At 37.5% G+C, this 24,451-nt stretch overlaps 1 protein-coding gene across 6 annotated transcripts in view; it reads right to left on the bottom strand.

Annotated features, from left to right (window-relative positions):
• Positions 1–1,042: 1,042 nt before the first annotated feature.
• ADAMTSL3 (ADAMTS like 3) overlaps positions 1,043–24,451 on the bottom strand; it is a 188,966-nt gene continuing 165,557 nt past the window's right edge. For all 6 annotated transcript variants that reach the window (XM_069798386.1, XM_069798384.1, XM_069798381.1 and 3 more), the window contains exons 24-31: positions 14,838–15,020; positions 12,697–12,816; positions 11,674–11,886; positions 9,020–9,203; positions 6,273–6,477; positions 5,304–5,413; positions 3,550–3,764; positions 1,043–3,016 (exon numbers count right to left, since the gene is read on the bottom strand). In XM_069798386.1, coding sequence (XP_069654487.1) covers positions 2,907–3,016; positions 3,550–3,764; positions 5,304–5,413; positions 6,273–6,477; positions 9,020–9,203; positions 11,674–11,886; positions 12,697–12,816; positions 14,838–15,020 — 1,340 coding nt within the window. In that variant the 3' untranslated portion in view covers positions 1,043–2,906. The remainder of the gene's footprint in view (positions 3,017–3,549; positions 3,765–5,303; positions 5,414–6,272; positions 6,478–9,019; positions 9,204–11,673; positions 11,887–12,696; positions 12,817–14,837; positions 15,021–24,451) is intronic.

Here is a 24,451-nt window from a genome sequence, read left to right as displayed (position 1 = left end):
CCTTTTGCCCTTAATGTTTTCCCCTAAGTTTAACAGTGAAAGAGAGAAGCCTTTATTACATTACAGTTGAAAGAGCCACACCCTACTGATAGTGCTTCCAGGGAAAGCATCAAATGATATTATAAACCTTCAGACAGTATTCAATACTTGAGGTCAACTTTTTCATAAGCAACATATTATTGAAATGCAGACAAAATGAACAGCAGGCTGGAAAACTAATATTTCTCAAAATAACAGCTGTTAAAAAAGCATTTCATGATGTCATGCTAAACCAGGATGTAAAAGCAGGAAAGTTACTCATGGATTCAATTGCTGTTCTAAAAGTGCTTTTCATGCACTGTGCTATATACGGCATGCTCCACAAAACTGCTGTACAGAATATTTTTTTTTTTCCAAAGACTGCACAGAAAGAATGCATTGGTGACACAAAAGGAAAATTAAATAGACCCAGGCACTTTTGCCAATGTTACCATCTAGGATAACTGAAAAACCACCATTTCATTGCTAGACATTTATTTTCAATTTAATAAAATTTTTTAAGGTTTTTCTCATTCATATTATTTATGAGAATCTTCTTTCTAAAGTCTATTACACATATTGGATATTCTGAAACAAGTTTTTTTCACGTAGATATTCCCATCACCCACTAAATACAAAACATAGAGCTGTTCTGTTGGATCTAAGTGAACTCTGCTTGGTGCAGTACATGAAGGCCTGGCAAAGAAATGTAACTTTATTCCACCTTTTTACTGAATCCTGATTCTAGATTTCAGTGAGTCAGAGTTTACTTATTTGGATTTTGACAAATCGTCTTCCCCACTTTTTCAGTCAGGTTACATCTATGTTGCCTCTTAGTAGAAGTGTAAAGCAGACTGTAATGAAGTTGAAAACCTGTCTGATAAGCTGTCAAAAATAAGAACTAATCTTAGCTTTGAAAAAATCCCAGAATTATGGACATAGTAGGTGATAAAATAACACTTGGAATGAAAGCATAGCTACCATGAAAATCACAGTAATAAACAATCTCCAGGTAATCACAGTGTTGAATAATCAAACTAGACTTTATTTCAGAAATACCAAAACTACGTTCAAGAAAGCTAAAATCTTCAGTTACTAGAGAAGCAATAAAATAATCTACAGAGGAATGTCATGCCAATTGCAATAACAAACATTTACAGCACTGCTTCTGTATAGCATGCATACTTAACCAAAGACAAAATTAAAGCAACAAAAAAATGCTATGTGTTAACATTTGAAAACTTTAAATATAAAGGAAAAACATGAATAAGAAATCTTGGTAATAAGAAAAAATATATGTCCAAAAATCTTTATTAAACACTGTACAAAACAAAATATTGCACTTTTAAATCAGACAATAAATATCTACAAAAGTATCTTACAAATGTTTTCTTTTAATTTAAAAAAACTGCTTAAACAATCAAGACCCATTGCTAATTAAAAAGGTAATGATCAAGAATATCCTCTCCTTGCAGTCAGCCTTGGACACAATAGTCCACATTAAACATTTTCTATACAGTAGTGCTAATCTAATTTTCAGTGATGCAAACCCATTTTGCAGGAATGCTGTTTCTAAAACTGTTCTTACAGCATGCCTGCTAATTAGCATGTAATGTAGTTCAGTAATGTAACACAAGATCCAAGTCAATACAAGCATTCAGGGCTCCAATATGTGCAGTAGTTTGGAAACTACAAAAGAAATAAACCATCTATCTGCTGCCTCCTATGGGGTTCTCTCTGCTTGCAGCCCTAATGAGACAATCTGCAATATGGAAAATAATTTACCCGGGAATATCATAATCAGAATTTATCAACTTGCAAAAGACTCAAATGGCTAATGGTCATGATGAAAAGTCATCTTGATGGAAAACTGCTCAAAATATTTTTCTTGCACTTGTCTATCTTCATAATTAATAATTCTTCCTCAGACATTTTTCCCCATTAACGGGGCGGGGGGGGAGGAATATTTATTCAAGGCAGAAAATCTGACAGCCATATTTGGCCAGTTATTGGCTCCCCATTTGACTTGATGTGCAAGAGAACAGTGCTTACAAATGTTTCATTCACAGCTCTGACAAGGAAACCTTGCGTCTAATTTAAAATCAGTAGAGAAGTCTAATCATGCCAGAACTTCGATTGTACTTCAGTGACTGGAGCAGAAGAATAGAAACAAAGGAAAATGACACCTCATTTATTCAAAACAGATCTACTGCTGTTTTGAAAATTGTACTAGCATCTACAATGTCTTTTACTGCATACACATAAATACAAGCATGAAAAATGGAATGTACTTCTGTGTATCCATCTGACAGCTAATATCAGTAAAACATATCCTGTGAGATCGACCCTTAAGCTCAAGCTGTTTATGAAAATGAATTTGCTGCCAAAAATTTTACAGCTACAAGCCACAGCTTCTATAAATTTAAAAATTGTGTTAAATCTGATAAAACAATAAAAACAAAACCTAGGGGTCAATAGTTGCTGCATTCCAAAATTCTTCAAAGGACTTTGTGACTTTGCTTTTCTCGTAAGTTAAGGACAGTAAGCACTACTTGGTACTTTTAGATAGCGCTTTTTTCCCACTAAAATTATAATGTGATGGCCTGTAAAATTTTACAGATGATATGCCATGATATTATCTTCCTAATCCAGACATGAAAATGTTTAAAACATTAAAAGTTCCATTGCAAAGAGCAGATAATGAAAGTTCTCAGAAAAAATACCCTGTCCAGCATATCAATCTGCAATACTGTTTTTTCATTAGCCCCATGTTTCCATTTAACTGTTATGACTAATGTCTTATTTACAAGTATATACTTTGAGCAGGCTAGTTTAATGAACCTCTCTTCTCATCTCTTCACTGCAGCATCATGAACTTTCCATAGAAGTTACATTTCTTGACATGATTGACAACATCTTTGTTTGTAGGTCGCTATCAAGCATAACTTTAGCTGCTTTACAAATGTACAGTAGTGAGTTGTATCCTTGCATTCGCCTTCTGAAAAATATATTTAAACATTAAAAGGCTTTATAATGGACAAAAGAGAAATAGTAGAACGTATCATCGTAATTGTAAACAACTGATGGATTCCTGGTAGCTTTGTAATTATTTTACTTTGCATTTCTGGTAACAGTGGATTCAAAGCTAAACTAGGTCACAAGTTAAGAGGTGTGATCTCACTGCATTCATTTACCTATTGTCTGTTTCAGAAAACTACCCCATTTTTCAGGAATTAACAGCTTGCTCAGAGACTTACAAGTCACAACTGGCACAGTCACGTAGGGAAGTTTGCGTAAAACAACTTCCTAAATATCCTGTTTCTAAAAGTGCTTTTGAGACTTTAATATCAAACTGGCCTAACTCAGAGAAATATAACCCCAGGATTATGAAGTGCTCCTTGGAGAGGATAGTTTTACCTTTGATGTACAATCAAATGCTTGCAGAATCATTAGTGTACAACTGTGAGTCACTTTCTAATATAACTGCTACAAAGTATTACTATGCTCATACATAAATAAGCATTTACATACTGCCACAGGATGTGTCACTGCAGTGTTGCCAGGTCACTGGTCTCTTCCTCCATCCGCAATACTGATCAGCCACAGGTTTGTTACTCTTTCTGTGTACACAGTACACTCGTCTTGACTGAAATCCGCTCCCACAGTCCACACTGCAAGGCCTCCAAGGGCCTGTCCGCCAATAGACATCACACGCCTCTGAAGAACAGTTTCTTCTGACAGGAGACCTGTGGAGGAAAACAAATGGCAGTTAAATGTTTACTTTTGTGCTAAACCCTTATTCACAGAATGACAGAACCAATGTTGGAAGGGACTTCTGGAGACTGATTAGTCCACCCCCCCCTGCTCATAGCACAGTGAACTAGACTAGGTTGCTCAAGACTGTCCCCATTTGTGTTTCAAGTATCTCCAAGGATGGAGACTCCACAACTTTTCTGGGTAACCTGTTCCAGTGTTTGAGAACACTCACAGTAAAAAAAAGTTTTTTCTTATATTTAAGCTGAATTTCCCATATTTCATTTTATGCCCATTCATCATGCCTCACTCGTGAGGAAACAAAAGACAAAGCCCTGTTTCTTTAAACCAATTCCTTAATCCTGGAATAGAAAAAATGTTCTACCTTTACGAAAATTTAACTGACCCTGAAATGTTGCATACTGGATGCTGCAAGTTCTTCATGCATAACCTCTCTCCTGAACACAGGTAATGTTTCTATGCTGACACTGAACCTCCTTGAACATTTGAAGCTGCCAAAGTGAAATCCTGGCTCTTTGTAGTAAATGGAAGTTTCACCATGTACTCCAGTGGAGCCAAAATTTCATTGTGTGCGCAGCAAAACTGCTTTAAAATGCTCACAATTCAGAAGCACTTCTGTAGCAAGAAATATGAAGAGCTGGGTTCAGTCATCTAGAAGCATGGTAACAATTCCCATGTATGTACTTGTTACCCATTTGTTTTCTGCTCTTCATTGCCCTACCTACACATTTGGTTTGGAACAAAGTTTTGTGCCATCAGACTCTCACATTCAATTTTAATTTGTCTTTAATTCAGTCTTTTTGAGATGATGATGTTTTACAGAGACTGCCATCCACCCATGTGCTATAGCATAGCCCCAAGCGAATCTGCTCATTAAGATTCTGTAGAGGTGTAAAGCCGGTACTTTTCGTATTGAAAGGAGTTGTTTAAAGACAGTAAAACAAATTAACAGAGTTCTTACAAAGAATGTGTACCTTGAAGTAGAAAGTCACACCTCAATTATTCAGTTTTTACATACCTGATACATACCTTAACAGTACATACTAAGAGGCAGAATGAGATCTACTTATGCAGAGAAGTAGACCTTATTTCAGTAATCATAAACTAGTAAATCAATTTACATGGTTCACAAAATAAGGCCCAGGAAAACCTACTTTACAAAATTTGGGGAGCAGTAGACCAGAATAAAAAGTAATATCAGAAGAGACCTAGTTCAGCAGTAATAAAAAAAAGTTATGGCAGATCACTCCAATTTCTATTTTCTTTTTGGGAATCGGGATTCTCTCACTCTATTTCTAGCTTTGCCATTAGCACAGCGGAGGACACTGATCCAATCCATTACCCTCCTTGGGTCCCTGAATTCATCCAGTGTATACAAAGGGATGACTGTCACTACCTCCTCTCCTTGTGTTTGATACATAAGAATTTGCATATTTATACTGCATTGACAATCCTATATCTTTAATTTGATCATCTAAAGAATCTAACTTGTACTGCTTCAAACTGTATACCTCTTTCTTTCATCACAAGAAGAGCTTGGCACCAAAGATCCATTACGAAGTTGACATATAAAGTGACGATGCTGTAAACCTACAGGGTGGCCTACACAGCGACCAGAACACTAAAAAGTGAGAGAAAAGGGTGAGGGAAAAGAAAAAGAAACAGCCAAGTTAGTAACAACAGAACTACTGCTCTAGGCAGTTACCCAGTTACATAACCCAGTCATAATTCTTGATCTGTATTTCTCCTTCAACCCTATCACACCTCAGTTTGGGTAAGACCTAGATATTTTGGGTTCTCTGTGTGAAATTTTGCCAAGATACTGACTTTCCTACCTACTTATAAAGCAAAATCCCTTGTCTATGCTCTCATCATTTCACACCTCTAGTGCTACAACATTCTTTCTGTAGCTCTGACAATCACCAACTTGCCTTGGTAATACCTGTACCAGGAATGCGGCAACGGTAATTCTCTTAATTCATTACTTTGCTTCTTGAATAGTAAATACTCTGTTAATAATTATAAAAATCGTATCAATATGAACAGAAGTTTACTGCACAAATGAAAAAACAGAAAATATAAGAAAGCAGAGTTCTCTTAAATATTGTGGCAACTTCTTCTGAAGCACATTCATATTTCTTTGGGGACTTCACAAGTACAGCTATGCAAACTGTTCTTATAAGACTGCAATAAAAGCAATATACTAGCTCAAAAAATTGAATACATAGTAATGGATTAGCTTATAAAATATACTGAAACTAATACTCAGGTTTCAGATCACGTCTTCAACAAATAAAAGTAGCTCAGACATCACAAAGTAAAAAACCCCAGGATTTGTAATTCACTGATCTGAAAGGTAATTACAGCTAGTGCCACATAGCTCTTCCTTTGTGCAAGAGAATAGATGTTCAGCCAATGGTACGATGACACTGATACACTTTTATAATACAAGGAGTTCCCAGACAAACTCTGTAACTTACCTGTCCTTTTGTCTGTACTGTCCCCACTGTACACAAATGACCCATACAGGATTTCCTTCCCACAGGACGATCTCTGTGTATACAAGCATCTGGTAGCAGTGTCAGGACAGTGCCATTGGCTTTTACTTGTTGACAAGTTATTTGTCGATAGCGAAATCCATTGCCACAAGATGCAGAGCACTCAGACCATGGACTAGTTACCCACCTACAGGATGCAGAGACAAATTTATAGCAACTATGAAAGCATTGCAAACTTGCTGATAGTTGGCAGCAATCTGTTTGCAAATAAAAATCAAAAGAACCTGTCATTGACAGTTCTAGATGTGAAAAAGGTAGAATCAGATTTTTCAGTTGTTAAGCAAGATCTTATAAATTTGGTTAACTGATGACTTCTAAGATAACTGTGGGTCAATATATGCTAACAGAAGTTACACTGCTTGTTACCCAAAAGGTTCTACTAAGCAAACCTTATAGACCCTGCTGGATTTAACGTTTCTGAAGGAAGAGCAACGTACTTTTCCGTAACTTATAAAATGAAGAGTACTGATTTAGTTACTACTAAGGTGACAGGTGTCATAACTCATCCAAATTTTTTACATCAAGATCTTGCTAGATAATGGCTCAAGCAGAACATGTTATTTATCGATTAGAAGTTGCAAAGATTTAGTCTTTCGTGGCAGCTAGGAACAATACCGGGGAAGCAGCAGGTGGTAATACAATTTACTTGACTGGAGCTTTTCATAAATCTAGGCTAGAAATACAGAATGGGACTTTATGTGTAGCACAACTGTGACAACAGGAAAAATATTCTATTCTCTTTAGCAATTATTTCATTTTCTTACAGTCAAACAGTTTATATCCATTCAAGGAAGATTAATCTTTTACAGTCTGGACCCTTGTCTTTTTCTCCCTTTTAAAGCTGAAGTACTTTTGCAAACATTTGGTGCAGCGCATGCACAGCAAGTCAGCAAGGCCCAAATTTGGCAAACATTTAAAGCACAAGTTAAGTACATGATTAAACCCTTATATTTGCTTAACTGTACTTCTATGCTGTGCTGGAGAGAAGTGATTAAACACATGCAAAACACTTTACACGACACTGACCATACATCTAAAGCCTTTATAATTCTATGGAAACTTTCTAAAGAGCTGTCTTGGGATGAGAAGATTGTGCAGAAATCAGTAAGTGGGGAATGGAAAGGAAGCCTGAGTATTTTGCACTTCCCTCCCAGGTTAGTAAACACAGGGAAGGGGGAGAGGTTAGAGGCACTAGGAACCAGGCACAGGGCTATTTTCCAGGCAACTAGGACACTCTTCCTATATAGGAAGCGTGGAATACTTCATAAAAGAAAAACAATTTGTATGTTAGCATACATTTATAATTCAAGGTAGAGTTAATGATGTTAGTACACACACAATTCCCTTCCACTGGTAATACATAAAGCCAAATTAAAAGCAAAATAAATCTAAGCATTTTAATGAGACAACTTAGGTTGCAGCCTGTTTAGCCATATGAAATAACTGGTTGGGTTTTGTGGTGAATGGTCTGGGTCCAGTGATAATCAGATTGTTAAGTCATGCACTGCAGTCCACTGAAAAGGCATGACCTTGCTCAGGGGAGCACCAGGCCCTCTAGTATCCTCCTGACTGTGTCATCTGCTCTGAATAACTGGATTTTAAGAGGGGAACCTGCAACTGAGTCTGTGTGTTTCAGCCTATTAGTTCTATTTCAGTATTTTTCCACTGGCAAAAAGTTCGCTTGTTATGGGCTGGCTGGAGTTCAGACTCACAATTTAAGATGATCTGGTTTTTTGGCTGCTAATAATGAAATATAAACAAACTTCTCCTGATATTTATCTGTTGCTATGTTTTCTGTATTTAGAACAGAGTTTAGAACATACTGGCAAGATGCACTCCCACAATGTCAGTTAAGGTCTTAACACTTCTCTCCAAACATTCTCCAGTGAGGGACAGCTCCAAAATGTGTGCATGACTCTTCATCCCTCGCGGATTTTTACGTTGCTGACAGTGATGGCCAATTTTTTTAAGCAACTGAAAGCACTTGTTCTGAGGACTCCTGTGGGATTTCCTGCTAAAAACCTAGAGCAACGCCTTGTTGAGCTGGAATGTTTAGAGCAACTCAAGAAGTCTAGAGGTAAGGTTTTGGCTTTTGGAATCAGATATTGTGGTATACTTGTCTGTGATAAAAAGATTCTCTGCCCCAAGATCACAAGATACCCCAGTCGATCCAGTGAGAAAATTGGCAGGGAAAGACATGCAAGGAGTGTGACACTGTGGTGAGGGACATTAGAGACGAATGAGGCATTCCACAGTAAACATCCTACTCAGAGCTCTGCTGGCACGGAAGGAGAGGAGGTGAACACAGAGTATCCTGGCTGCTCTAAACATGACGAGTTTTCTCTCTGTGTGTTGGCACAGATTCCACAAAACTAGCACATCACAATGTCTCAGAGAGACCTCCAGCTTAGCTCTTAATGTGTTGGTGTGCTAGCAGCAAGACTTGCTGCAGCAGCATGGAGACTTACACAGATCTCGTTTATTCAGCTGAATCAAGCATTCCCTTACCTGCTTGTGATCCATTTTCTCATCTCTCATGCTTTAGGATTCATGATGAAATAAACCCCACATTTCAGACTCAGAGTATAAACACAGAAACAATTTCAGGATGTTGTGAGTGCATTTTAATACATATAGAGCACATGGAAATAGAGTAGAAAGGAGTTTACCTGGCAGGGCAGTCATCTGTGTTGCATGACTGGTAAATAATCCCTGGCTTTTGCAGCTCTCTGCATAATGATTCATTTACTTGCTGCTTCTCTGCATTCATGCACTGTAGTCTTCTGGAACGGGTTCCTGAATTCCCACAGCTAGCAGAGCAAGTACTCCACTCCGCATATTCCCATTTATAATCTAAGAAGTGCAATTGAAAGTAGTGTGAGAGTGCCACTATACATTGTAACGGTGTCACATTTTAATTGATTTGGCAGCATATTCTGTAAGCTAGATAGATACTGCATCCTCTGTAGAAAAGCAAATATTTCAGCATTGTGAAACGGGACCATAAGCCAAAGTAGAATTTAGTCCTACTCAGCTTCCCCTCAAGTTCAGCTCTTACATGTGAGCATGAAGTTCTCTAGAAGGCAAATGGGATCAGCATATGTGCGTGCACATGAAGGGCAGAACCTGGCTCACAGTAGGAACTGATGAACTTCTTTTAAAACTTTCATAACATTTTTATACAATGAGCATTAAAAAGAGGAAACTGTAAATCAGGCTCTCTAGGTTTCCTGCTGTTGTACAGTAAGTTTATTCTGAAGAAAACTCATCTTACTCCGGACACTTCGCATAATTTCAGGATTTAAGAGAATCCTGTACTAAACTATAGAAAAATATTTAATGCATTAATAATTTGCCACCGAGGCATCTGGCAAGATGAAAAAGGAGTTTGTTTTAAAGAGCGTTTCATATTAAAAACCGATGACCTCTAACAATTACTACCTTTATATTTAGTCACAATTCCACACTTACCCCTTCCCCCCCCCCCCTTTTTTTTTTTTTGACACTTGGTAAAAGATGAAGTACTATGCAATGTTGACAGATTTTTATGTGATCACAGAAGGAGTCAGATTTTTCTGTAATAACCAAGAATAATTGATAGCTACCAGCTGTGTCCACAGTCTCATTCTTCCAGCACATAATGAATTCTCTAACTTATTGTTTTTCAATGTTTCCTTATTACTTCTGGGTTTCTTAAAATAATACAAAAGGGCCTTTTTCAAAGTAGAAATAGTTAAATTTACTGACTGCAACTATGATGGAGAGACTGTATTGTTTGTTTAACTGGGATGATACTGCTCAGAAGTGCCCTCAATATGCCTACTGTGCAAAAACCACCAAAGGAGATTTTGCAGTCTTAAAAATGCAGGGGTATTTCAGTGATGAAACATTTACATAAGCATCAATCAGAGTGAAAGCTCACGACTAGAAAACGGAATCTCCCCAAAATACTGAGCAGCCTGGCTGGAAAGGGATTGGGCAACCAAAAGGCAGTCCAGCTAAAGACTACAGGTGGATAGTTCAATACCTGGCCAGACCTGTTCAGAAATTTTAACTTTAATGAGATCTATATTAGGACCAAGGCCTGGATATTTTTTCTTATAAACTCTATTAGGATATTTTCTGATTCAGTTCATTAATTGTTTGATTTACTTTTGATTTTAAAAATAAACATTCTGATCATAGATATGTCTCAGTAAAATTACTTTGTAAACGTAACTGACTCCACAATCCCATGCATACCAGAACCATTCTCACGCATAAAAGTAATCCACTGGCAGTCACTGAGCACACACTTATACACAGTGTAGGAGATTTGCAAGATCTGAGCTTACTGCTTGAGTCCTTTGCACATAAACAGTAAGCCAAATCATATTGATAGGTCAATAGATAAATCACATGCAAAAAAATTCAATTTTAACAGATATTTGTTTTTAAACCTGATTTGCATTTCCTTGGTATTGACTGGTTAGAGGTTTGGGGTTTTTTTGAACTGTCAAATGGAGTTTGATGCTTTGCTGCCAGACTTTTAGTAGGATCCAAGTTCCTACCTCTCTTTTTTAAAGTCCAATTATAACATAATGAATTTCTAAAGCACTATAAATATTTAAAACTTTATAAAATGTTTGCAGATACAGCCTATTGTCCTGCTGGTGCATATGTAAGATCCTTGTCAAATTGATCTATAATCCTCAGTTGCACATTTTATAACCTACTATTAGAAATGCAGTGTTGTGCAAGCGCATTCATTACATTGGAGTATATTACAAAATGCTCTTGAAAACTTAACACTGAAAGTGTGCAGTGTGCTCTAGTACCTTAATGTGTTTAAGGGTGACTGCAATAACGTGGCTACCATATCATTGTAATGATGTTGGAATACGGCAATTATATTAAAATTATTTGGATTATAATTAAGATATTTCCAAAGATGACCTCAAAGTCAGTTTAGTTTCAGTTTGGTGGGCTATCATGGCAGCAGTTTGTATGATTTGTTGAAGAGGAAGTTGCAAAAATCTGCCTGATTTAAAACTGTTTAAGCAGCAAGATGCTGAATCAGGCCACATTCTCTCAGCTTCTCAGCTACACAGGTAAGAAATGAGGACCACCACGTAATATTTGTATACACATTAATTCCCATATCCAACTCTGAGTATGGACATTGTCTATTGACTTAAATGGGACTATTCACAGATGTGAAGTTAAACATGTATTTATGAATTACTTTCTATGTATAAAAGTAGATTAGGTTTCAGGAAAGTCTTTAGAGAGTGAAAGAAAATATTTTAAAATTTAAGAATTTGTCATATAATTTTCAACAAACCTTCCTTCTTGACATTTACCCAAACTGACATTAGTTTTGCACTAGCTGAAGTCCAACATTGGAATTGTCCAGCAAATTGACCAGAGTTGGTGTTCACCTCTAGGATACGACCCCCAACCAGGGTTCGGTATTCCAAGGTCTTAACTTCCTCAATTGGACTATCTCTGAAAAGCCAGTGAACTGTATTTCTGTAGCTGGGCAGCACCGGGCAACCTAAAAAAATCAACAGCATTTTAGCAGGTTTTTCTAAACAGATTGAAATGTTTGTGAGTAAGTATGTATGGTTGTGTGATTCTATGTAAAAGACCTTACCAATCTAAATAAGAACAAGAGTATGCATAAATTCACTGAAGTCCAAGCTATGGCCCAAAATCCTGACTGCCCCTTAAGGGTTATCAGTTGTGTAAGCTGATGTATACTTGCCATAGTTCTTCATATTTTCCCTTTCAGTAAGTTCTTACAAACTTAACTTCTATATAAACAAAGGGGGTGGGGGGAACAATTATTTAAATGGAACAAAGATTTCATCCCAGACTCTACAATATGCAAATCGGTTTGTAATGAAAGAGTTTCTATCTGTTTTGGAAAGGAGTCATAAACACATTAAATGAAATTGCTGCATTTTCACTCCATAGGCACAAGTAGAGATGGAAACAGAGGTATTCATTTAGACAGAAAGATAAAAAAACACCTCTAGAGCCCAGCTGAATCCCCTCCCATTGTTTTCAAGTGAAGCTCAAAGAGAAATTATGCAGCTTTAGTCTCATGGTGAATCACCTAGATGATGCCTAAAGGGTTGCCATTTTAAAACATTTTTTGAAAAGCTGAATCAAAAAATAATTGTGTCTTACTCTGAGGCTCCCCCCCTGACAACAGAAAGCTGATATATGGTTAGAAAACCCAGAAGGTCACCAAACATGAAACTCTTAGGAATTACACTCACTTTCTCCATGGGGCCCCCTCCATTTTAATGAAATGAATATATAATATAATTTAAATGACAAAGTAGAAAAGACAACATACCTATTCTTAGTGGCTCTCCAGGTACCACGCTGACATTTGTACCAATTCCAGATGCCATTAGGACACGCTTTCTTCTGCCTACCTTTGATAATAGAGTGTTATTCTCTGTAAATCTTTGTTCTGTAACACAATGCATAAGATCTGTTCTTAGCAAGAATTAAATCACGATGCTAAAAAAAACATTTGTATGAAAACATCCAACATGCTAGTTATGAAGCAGAAGGATAATAGTGCTTTGGAATTCTTTAGGATCAATTTCACTTACGCAGTTAAATTGTCTGTCTAACAAATATACTTCAGATAGGGAACAGGGAAACGCAGAAATTATTCATAATGTTTATGCAAGTTTCTAAATTAATCAAATTTATTGAATTTTATTTACTAGAAAAATAAGCCTGTAACACTTAGTGTAAAAACAAGATTCACAGGATGTATGATGTATTTCCTGTTTCTCATGACAATGTTGTTTATTATTTCGTTACCAGTCATTCACATACAGAAATTTTAAGAAAAATAATTCTCTCAATGGAATCAGGCCAATTCTTCTGTTCCATTAGATGGAATTATGACAAAGTGCTACAACAGAAAAGAGAAGAAAATCCTTTAAAATCTCATTATGCATAGAGATAGCATAATGTATGCAGAATCATATGCCTATCACTATAGCAACTTCTCCTTTTTATCATATGCCAGACAGAATAACTGCCAAAAATGTGGGCAATCTGTCAGTAACACACAGTTCTTGCCACTTAGTCAACATTTCTGTTTTAATGAATGTGCATAATATCTATGATTCTCCTTCCAGAACGGTTTAAATCTTTTGTTATATTCTAACTTCTGTGGGTCATTTTACATTGGGTCAACATTTTTCCTCAGTGTGCAATGTCTGTACAAAGCCTCCTGCTTGTCTGTGTAAACACTGGGATAAAAAAGCCTCCACAGAACCACAGTGAGGCCAGTCCCATCAGGCAAAAGGCTAGGTGCCTTGTCAGCCCTTAGGAACTTTTATTAGAAAGGCTGCACAGATTTTGCTCTACTGCTTGACTGCCCCAGGTCAGGCAGTAATTACTGTAGCAAAGTCCAAAAGGCTGACATGATGTCGCTTTAGACAACATTGAGTCAGTGCAATCTGCAAGTCCTGACACCAGAAGTTCTCCCATTTCACTGCAGTTTTGCACAGCCAAAAAAATTGCAGAATTTGGCCCTCTCCTATCCACTCAAGATTTATTTAAACTAATGTCATGTGACCAGGAATAGAAATGAAGTTCAGACTCTGGTGAGCAATCTTCCCAGTCCCAGAAAACTGAAACCAAGAAGGGAGCTTCAGTCTACACTCATCCTCCCACAGAGACTCCTATTCAGTCTTTGGTACGTCTTCCTTGGCCAACAGATCCAAACATCTATCACCTGCCCTACACATGTGTGCCTAAGAAAGCAAGCTTTGTAGCAGGATTGGCCATGTATAACTGCGTTGTACTTCGTACAGCAAAACGGTGAGAAAGTTAATCTCTAGAGCTGAATGATCCATTTATTGGAGCTATTTGCAAGGTGTGATTGTATTATACAATATTAATCTACTTACAGTAGAGTCATTTAAATGGAGTTTTTCTTTACATTTTTCTATTCTGAGAGTTAGCAGTTCATATTCAGAATTTTTTGTTTTCCATATCCCTATGTTTTATTGGCCTCTATAATTAAAAAAAAAAACAACAAAACAAAACAAACAAAAAAACCAAACCAAACCCACCACAACCAAACCCAGCCTTTGCTTTCATTTCACTGCAGATTTTCTGAATAACTCAAGCCTGCCCGTTTCCCTTCATAGAAGCACTGGGATCAATATAATATGACAGTGGATTTATTTTTCTAATGTGTCTGCTGGTTTAAGGGCTGATATTTGTTGCCTGGAAGCAAGAAGATGGAACAACTTTTGAAGAAGTCACAAGTCAAACCATCTGTAAGTAGATGCACTATTACAGGAAACACAAAATAGAGAACAGATCCCAGGGAGTCAGATGCAATCAAAAATTCCAAGTTCATAATAAAGTGTTAAATATCCCCCCCACTATTTTATTGGTTAAACTTCATAATCGAAGTGGTTCACTGTTGTTATCAGTAAGGAATTCTCATTTAGCACTTACCAGTTAAGTGAAGAACAGACACAGCTTCAGCTTTTCCAAGAGCGTTAGTTGCTCTGCAAGTGTATGTTCCTGCATCTTCATAGGAAACATTCCTCAGAAATAAAGAGCCATTCAAAACCAAAAAAGAATTGATTTGTAGAATGTCTTTCTTCTTAAACCATGTTACATTTGGTCGGGGAACACCTTTAAAATGCAAATAATTAAAACATTTATTGTGAGAGATAAACCATAGGTTTTATATTGCTAACTGCTACCGTAACATCCAAGAATCTTAAGTTCCTTTGTCACTTCACAGATAGCATAAACCAAAGTAACAACAGTGCAGCAAAGCAAGTACTTTTTCTATTCCCAACAAAACTTCTCAGTTGTGAGCCCTATTAATAATCCCACTAAGATTAAAGGTTAAGCACTGTTAAAGCAAACTCAAAGAACAGCTTTAAAAACTGCCACCAGTCCTACACAAGCAATGTGCTCATGTGTTTTGCTGCTGAAAGCTGTGAGACCATTATTCCAAGCAGGAAGAATTGACGTAAAAATCTGCACTGCATCTTTTCATTTAACCTGCATCCCAGAATATATGAAGGAAGGAATGAATATTCAATTTCTAATTAAAAATAAAGGAAAAAAAGGAGGCAAAATATTTCTCTCGAAGAAAAAAAAGGGATATATTTATTAATTAGATTAGACAATATATTGGCCAATTTCTGCCAAAAAAGATCCTGAAAACTTCTGCAAGTTGCAGATGTCATATATAAAACTTGTAACAATGCAGTGTGAAGGAAAAGGAACAGAAAGAGCTATTAACAACTAAACGAGGGGCTCAGTTGTTAAGCAATTTCATTTATCGTGTTATAGAAAGCCAAAGGTCTATCATCATTCCTATTTTAACACTTGAACTTTGAGAAATTCAGCATCTGGAGATAACTTGTCATTCTAAATCTTAATCAATGAATTACTTTGGACATTTATTTTTAATTAGATGATTTTTCCACTGGCACAGTACTACCTCTGTGGGAAGACTTCTACTGTTTTATTTTCCTCAAACATTTGCCTTTAAAAAGATATTTTGCAAGTTGGCAAATCAGACACTTCGTCATTTGTGCTCTGGTTGAGCTACTGCAGCAGAAGTGCTCTTTCAGAACTCCAAACCCTAGATAAATCACTGAGTAAGTCTGACATACGTGGCACAGTGACTAGCCACAGAGGTACACAAAGGTGCAGGTCACAAGACAAGTCAGAGCAGTTAAATTGTCTTTCACCTGCACTCTTTTTTCGCTAAATATATCGATCAGTGCTCACTGAAGACTACCAAAACAGGTTCTGCTATAGAAGCTGACCTGAATATGGGACATATGGAAGTTTCAGCCATATTGAATGCTAATTCAGTCTCCTCTCTTCACAGATCATTGTGCAGTATTACTTTACAGATGATGTCTTCATGATGTGGAATAGCCTTTAGGAACAACTTTAACATTTCAATCACTGGCTTAGCACTTCCAATGCACACCTCAAGTTTTTCCTTTACTGTAATAGGAACCAGACACATTTTTTGGAACCTGCTATTTCACTGAAGGGAAAAGCTCCCCCCACCATTTTGTCTAGAAAGACAGCAGAGAGAAACACTCTTCTGCATAATCACAGATTTTATTCTAGACAATTTACCAGCTGTTCAGTGCTTTTAAACTCATGAGATTTTGTTTTACTGAATAAAACTGCATAAAACAAAGTACAGAGCTGCAGAGTGCACAAGGGTCCAAAAAACCAGGCTGTTTTTCAACTTTCCAGAAGAAGCTTTATGCCACTTCAAAAAATCCTTTTGGAATTAGGATGAGGTCTTGTTTTAAGGGTCTTTTTTCCATTTTACCCCAGCTTTCTGGCTAAAGCATATCATTCTCAGACATATTTTTCCTTTACAGTGTACTTTCCATGGCCATTCAGGCGTATATACTTACTATGCAGATGGGCTGAGGAGGTGTTGTGAGGATGCTGAGCTATATTAATCTAAGGCCTAGAGGTTTGCGGCCAGACTACCCTTACTGGCACCAAAATCCTGCAGACCAATCAGAGCCAAAAACAAGCCAGAAGCAGCACGGTTGAGATGGGACTGAAGTCAAAAGATTTAAAATCAAATTCCACAAAACACAAAAACACAAAAATGTTTGGAAATGTTCACATTTAAGCTTTTAACCTGAGCCTCTATCAAACTTCAGCCCCGTATCGCCCCATGATACAGTCCTCCCTCTGCTTTCACCACAGCATTCAGAAATGTGCCTCATTTCTGGGATTTAACTTAAGTGAAATATTTCTTTCTTCCAAACTTTGTTTGTATCCTAGAGTTTATCCCAGAAAAATTGCCATGTCTCTACTCTTCTACCCATGTCTCATTCAGAGACATGTAGAACCTTTTAAAACCTGGACTGGAGTTCGGTTTGCAGAAGAAATCTGCAGAACAGCTTTGACTCTCATTTTAAGTTCAAAATTGGGTATCTGTCACACACCTTAAACACAATTTAAGTTATAGCAAATGATTCCTCTTTCTTTCTCCAAAGAGTTGTATACATTTCTCTTTAGGGCAAACAAGCAATACCACACACACACAATTAATCAGACCATTTCTCAAGTGAATAATGTGAGTACACAAACATAAATTCTAGATCTAAGGAGCAGAATTGTGGACAAAGCCCTGCATGGCAGTCCGCAACCAGTCCAGCTGAAATGCACAATGAATCCATCCAAGCAATCTTAGGGGTGCTGTCAATTACAGACAAAGTGTGTGGGGGGAAATCCATGAAAAACAATCAGTTAAATACATCATGGAAAAAACCAATACTGTTACGCATTATACCTGGTTATTGCACACTGTCATTTTAAAACAGAGTTAATGTTATCCAGACACCTTCAGGGTGCCTCCATAAACATGAGCTGTTTGAGCTGAAAGTAGTAGCGGGGATAATTACAACAATCCTGGATTGTACTTTACCCAAAACTACTGAGAAGTAAGATTTTTATCTAAGAGTTAATAATTTTTATGTGAACTGTATGCTGAGTCCCTCTGAGCTGGCGTCTTCACAATCATTTTGATGACCCTTCAAGTTTTTGCATTTCATCGTTCCTTTTCTTTCCCCAACCTTACAAAACCAATTCACTATCCGAGAGTGAGCCTGGGAGATATGGGACCATCTGCTTAAGAACGACTGATATTTGCAATCAAGCTCCTTCTGTGTCCTTTTTCATGGGCTTTTGGTTAGGTTGCCATTAACATATTAAGGCAAATCCTCAGCTTGAGCCCTGAGTGAAGGGAAAAAAGAACATACCTTTCACAGAAGAGTTCAGGGACCTATTACAGGCTGGAGTATAGCATGAAGGGAAGAGAGGGGGCAAGAGAGGAGACGGGGTAGAACTCTGCACACTCTGAGGTCAGGACATAGCTGTATGCTAGAAATCAGAGGCCTCTAACCCTGCCTTTCGGGGAACCCAAAACTGGTGAGCACAAATGTGATATAAAGGTTTCAGAGTTGTGCATCCAGAGAGATGCAGTAGAGAATCCGGCCAGAAAAAAAGGTTTATCGTGTGGTGCTATCCCATGTGCTGATAGACACCCTATAAATGGATTAAAGAAATAAAGCAGGAGAAAAAGACATCCCTTATACTCCAGCTCCTTTGCATTCTTCAGCAAAGCAGCATGTACATTTCAAGCTTTTCTGGACAGCTTCAGTTTATCTCTGTATGTTCATACTGCCAGTGAAAAATCCTTTTCTGCCATAACTCTCATGAGAGACGCTGAGTTCTTGTGTATACTGTCATTTCTGGAATTCCTATCAGGAGGAACTCTTACTGTTGGAGGATACTAAAAAACCCTAGTTTTAGGTGTGCATTTACCTTTTGAATAGTGTCTGTGCTTAACAGTGCTTTGCATAAAACTCCTTCTCATAACATAGCACAAGCCCAACATGCAGCCACCATTTACACATTTCAGGAGAAAAAGCTTCCATCATGCAGATGTTCTATGCTTTTCCTTTAGAAATTCTCATATTTACTGCTCCTTAGATAAGATTTTTCGTCCCGACTGGTATGCAGCACTGCGCACTGAGTTAAGTCTCATCTATCAGCTCTTGTGAGAACGTAGGCAAAGTATACAATTCCCACATTCCTCTTGTGGCAAAACTCTTACAGTAGCGCTGTGAAAAGCACCGATTTTCCTACACAGAAACTGCAGGACAGAGTTCAAGCATACCATCAAAATGCAATAAAAGCTCTTTTTTTCTAGGCAAATAGTTGAGGCCTAAAACCTGTACTTTGCCCTTTAGTATTCATGTAAATAAAACTTTAAAAGTTTTAAGTACTGTTTTCTTATCCAAGTAGAAACTAAATTAAACAAAAATCAGCCAACCACGAGGTGTTGGGCGTTTTCTTTTTTCTTAAAGGAGCTGAAGTTATACTTAAGCTTTGGGACATATTTGTAGGACTTCACGGAGGAGTTTGTCCTTTGCACAAGGTTGAATTTTACTGCAGATGCTTGACTCTCCTTTACATACAGGTGGATTTACAAAGGGACTTTACAAGGACAAAAATAACATTCACACTGTCTTCAGTAGCCTCTTCATTCCAGAATATTATCAAGAAGACTATTAACAGACATGTTTAAAAGCTAATTAAATTGAATTTTAAAAATATTTCCTCCTCACTGCTGTAATATTCTGCCATTTGTTCTGACTCAAAGAAGTTTCTACTGTTGTCATTTGTCCTTTCCCAGACAGTTTTAAAACGTGTCTTTCCTTTCACCTTACTGTCCAAATTTAACACATGTACATAAGCTTCTTCTACAGAATGGCTGCCTTTCTGTATCCATCAGAAGACACCAAATCATTCTGGGAATTATTTCCTAGACCTTCTCTTCAGGAAAAAAAGTAAATCTTCCAGTCTGTAATCCTGGAAGGAAGTCATTCCCTATCTACATCCAAGAAAATATTACTTTCAAGCTGAAGAATTCCTGGTTTGATCCCCAGCCAGTACAAAAAGGGGAAGAGGTAAGAGATGGCCTGTAGCCACCTTTGTTTCCTTCATACCCCATCTCCACACAGATGCAGCTGAGGATGAGCCCAAAGGCATCAACTCACCCAAATTGCCAAAGGTTCAGAATCCCTGAGTGCAATTTAGATCCCAGTGATTCAAATGGGAGATCCATCACTGACACCAGCCAGTAGCAGAATCAATCATATCCTATGGCTCCAAGTCAGGAAAGCACTTAAGCATAGGATTAAATCCATCCCTATTAGGGAATGCAATTAAACACATGCTTAAAATTAAGGATGGCTGTAATTGTCCTTCATGAGCAAAGACACATTCCTGAACTCGGGCCTTCTTAGTCTTAGAAAAACCTTAAAAATCAGAATCTTACTCTCGCAACGGATCTAAATCGTCTGATGTTAAAAATTTCTACTACAGACCTAAGTGGCTATAAAACTTTAAAATTAGTTTAATCTATTTTTCTGACCTCAGACACAGGTTATTTTCCACTAGCACTGGAGCAGCTCTAAAATACTCAATGTTCCATGAAAAAAGTCATTTTCCACCATGAGTGGCCCTGGGACAGCAAATGTTATGGAAAAAACTCCAGCTCCGGATGGGACTGCGAAACACGTGTTTAAAAAAAGAAGGGGAAAAAAAAAAAAAGGAATCCACACTATAGTGTGCCCTTAAAATATTCAGTGTTCAAAAGCAAATTTCCTCCAACCTTGAAAGCCCTATGAAATATTACACACCATAAAAATCTTGGCCTGCTAACTAGTTGCTCTAAAACATTGGATATGTCTTCAGAAATTTTTCCCCCAGCTATGTAGAATGTCATAAAGTATTCTGTATTTCCCATTCAAGAGCAAGGCAGAACTGTGCTGGCACAAATCACATTTTGCTGCACTTCGCTAAAAGTTTACCTAACTTTAAAGGCTAAATTTACATGTCATCTTTCAGAGGAAACGATTCTGGGTCAGTAATATACACAGTGAATGTCATCTGATTATTATTTATTCTACACTCACTAACACCTACAGTGGATTTAGCATAACTTACAATGCAATTTCTTTTCTACATCTTCGTATCTTCTCCAGCAGAAGTCACAAACTGCCTTTATATTCATCAGAATTATGCTTGAGCGATCAACTTCTAGCAAACCCTAAAAAGCCTAACCATGCTGCTACTGAAATTACCTGTATGAGCCTTGCCAACTTCACCAGGAATAACAGTCTTGGACAGAGAGCCAGCATGAGACATTTTGGCACTTGGTATGAGCCTCCAACCTGCCCTCCGATAAGGCCCCATTCTCCCACAATCTTTCAAAGCCATTACCTCTGCCTCTTCCTACCAGCCATGCAATAGCCCCTCTTCCTAGGTGGTAGCAACATCTGGCAGGATTTAGATATACTTCCTGACATGTGGTGACCTCCTTAGAGGGGTTCCTGCAGCAAGACCCTTCCCATCCCACTCTTGCTACAGCTCTGCTGGGTCCTGCTTAGTTCTCTGGCTGTCAGCTCAAAAAGAACTTGATCTTTTATCCAGCTGCAGAAGTTTAAGGCTAAGATTTTTCAAAATCAGGCATTTAAAATAAGGTAACTATATTTAGGCAACTAAATAAGGGGATCTGAGTTAAGTATAAACAGGAATAACTACTAGACTGAATTCTGTAGTTAACCCCCAACAAAGACTTGGTTGGTGTGCATTGGGGCAATTCTGCAATTCAGCACTGTTATCAGACACTGGTTTGCCCAACTGGTTAGGAATTATACTTTCACTTTACTGAAGAGCCGTGCTATATCACCAAGGACCCAGACATGTACGCTCATAAAATAGATACATACTCAGGGACTTGGAAAACAATCAGAAATTGAAGAACTACACAGGAACTGCCGTTCTTAGGTCGGACCTGAAGTTCACTTAACTCAGCACTTTGTGTCCAATGATGGGCACCTGGGGATATGTAGGCAAAGAGTACTAAAATTATGGCATTTATTGAACGATCCTTCCTCAATATATCTTCCTAGCTTCCAGAACCAGAAGTAGCACTTCGACCGTCATGCTTGTTTCCTCTAATAATGCTCTTCTCTCTACCTTTTCTATCACTACTGTATCTTTTTTGAGATGAGATTAGCAAGTTGCAAACAGGATTCACCACAGCTTTAAGCAATGTCCAATTTATATTTTCTGTTGTTTTGTCCATTCCTCTGCCATTAGTTTTGATTTGCCTTTATGGACACCACTCAAGGGAGTGTGCTGATATTCCCACAGAACTTACCAGCATGACTCCGCAAATCTTTCTCTGAGTGGCAGTCGTTCAGGTACAGCCACGTGCACGTCTATACTTAAGGTTATTTGTTGTATTTGTACATTTATTCTGCAAAGATAGGTTCTGAACTTCCTTTGCCGTCATTTAGCTATTAAACATTACTTCTGTGATCCTACTGTAACTCTTTGCAGAGAGTTTTAGATCTCATTAGCCTTTATAAATCTTGATTCTTCACAGCTTTAGTCAACTAACTGTTCACGTTCTTTTTCAGAACTTTTAAATAAAAATGTTGAACATCACAAATCCCAGAACAGAATCTTGAGGCACCCTACTGGTAACCTCTCTCCACTGTAAAATTTGAGCACTTGTTCCTTCCGATCATTTAATCAGATACTAACCAGCAAGCTAACCTCTTCTTTCACACACTGAGAGTTCGTTAAACTTTACCTAGGGAACTTCTTGATAGCTTTTTGCAAATTGAAGTAGGAAGTATCAAGGGAATACCCACATGCTTGCTGAGCATTCCGAAAACTCTAACAGATTTTTGAAATTTTACCTTCCTCTAACACAATCCATCTTAACCCTTTCTGAATTAGGAATTTGAAGGAAACCCCTGCTCTAACAAGGAAAGCTGGGAGAGAAAGGGAGAAACACACCAGAAAAAGCAATGCCATAAACCATTCCATTTTATGGTTTTTTTTTCCCCTGCGACCTCTGTAGGCTATATCTACATTAGGAAGTAATAGAGGGCATCAGGAATGCGCTTTTGAAGAGATATAGTTAGTACCAAGGTCCCAAAACACACCTGATGTGTGTTTGGATGAGGGTTGGTTTGGACTACTTGGTGAATCTTGCCTGGACCCTTGGACTTACTGCCCATTAGTATTTGGAAAGTAATAGGTATAGTCCCCAGGCACAACTTTCAGTTTAGTTATATCCAAAGGGATTCCGTTTTCAGGTTCCCGGACTGTTGCAAGACACAAAGCAAAGCACAATTAAGCTTTTGAAGTACATCCTTCAGTCCTTCCCGCTCATGCCTGATCCAGACAAAAACTCTAATGTAGATGCACTTATAGTAAAAAGAAGCATAAGAGCAAAAGATTTTCCTTTTATTACACTAATTATAAAAAGTGTCATTCCTTCCTCATAAGATAAATCTGTACTTACCCATTGAAACCTTTGAAATCCATTATTAATATCTTTTAGAAGAAACCTAAAAGAAATGAAGAGCCAGAATCCTATGTATTAAACTGCTATTTTTCTTCACTGAGATGTCTTCTGAGGGGTTAAGCATAGAAGACAAAGGACAGCATCAAAGTTACATTTGGAATAGTGTGGGTAAATGAAGGAACAGATGGAAAATCAAATTCTTGATTTATCTGGACATGTTTCAAGTTCCAATACTGACAGCAAGTAGCTGGTCCATCTCTGTGAAATGTACGTGCAAAAAGATGACCCCGATTCAACAGGTTTTGTGTATTTCTCACAATTTTTTAATCAATATGTTATTCTTACAGAGCCAAAATATATTCATAGGAATGCCAAATTTGGATGAACTTTCTACTTTTAAAAGCCTCTGTGCCAAGATATGTCAGAGATGCAATATAATGTATAAACAACCTCAATTCAGGATATTTCCCTGCTACTCTCTCACCAGCAGGTGGCAGACAATGCACATTTTAGACATATTTTAATTTTTTCCCCCTATTTTACTTCAACTTGGAACTTTCAAGGTTTCACAGTAAATGAACTCTGACAGTTTTAGTTTATTTTAGTAATAATCACAAGACGATCTTTTCTGCAAATACAATAAATGTTATCCAAGAGCAATTTGGAGCAATCAGTATTGATATTTATACCATGTGTGTTGATTGAAAAGCTCTTGGCTGTAAGAATGGAATATGAATCTATCCAGAATGTTATGAATATCTTCTAGCATATGCTCGTGTGGGAGCTATAAAAGTGAGTTTATTATAATTAGTGGAAAAATAGTTTTGTTATAAATTAAAAAGGGAAAAGAAATCTATACTATTAGCTTCAGCAGTTCAACTAACTTTTTTTTAATCTATTCTTTGATGTTCTTCTGTTTATTAGGATACACTCCTCTTCAGCATTTCAAAGGTTTTTTTCAATCTGAATGTGATTTTTGGAGAGTGCAGGAAAGACTTTCAAAAGGACAAAAAGCACCAAATCAGTAACAATGAAAAAAGCAAAAAACTGTAGTCAGCTGGCTAACACTGCATGTAATACTAAACTTCACGTCCTTTCCGTTAAAACCATCAAACAAGAGCTGTCCTGTGTAACATGCCCTAATGAACCCAGAGCCCCTTAAGTG

Source organism: Haliaeetus albicilla, chromosome 12 (genome assembly GCF_947461875.1).
Source record: "Haliaeetus albicilla chromosome 12, bHalAlb1.1, whole genome shotgun sequence".
Classification (NCBI taxonomy): domain Eukaryota; kingdom Metazoa; phylum Chordata; class Aves; order Accipitriformes; family Accipitridae; genus Haliaeetus; species Haliaeetus albicilla.
This window is presented reverse-complemented; position numbering and strand designations above follow the sequence as displayed.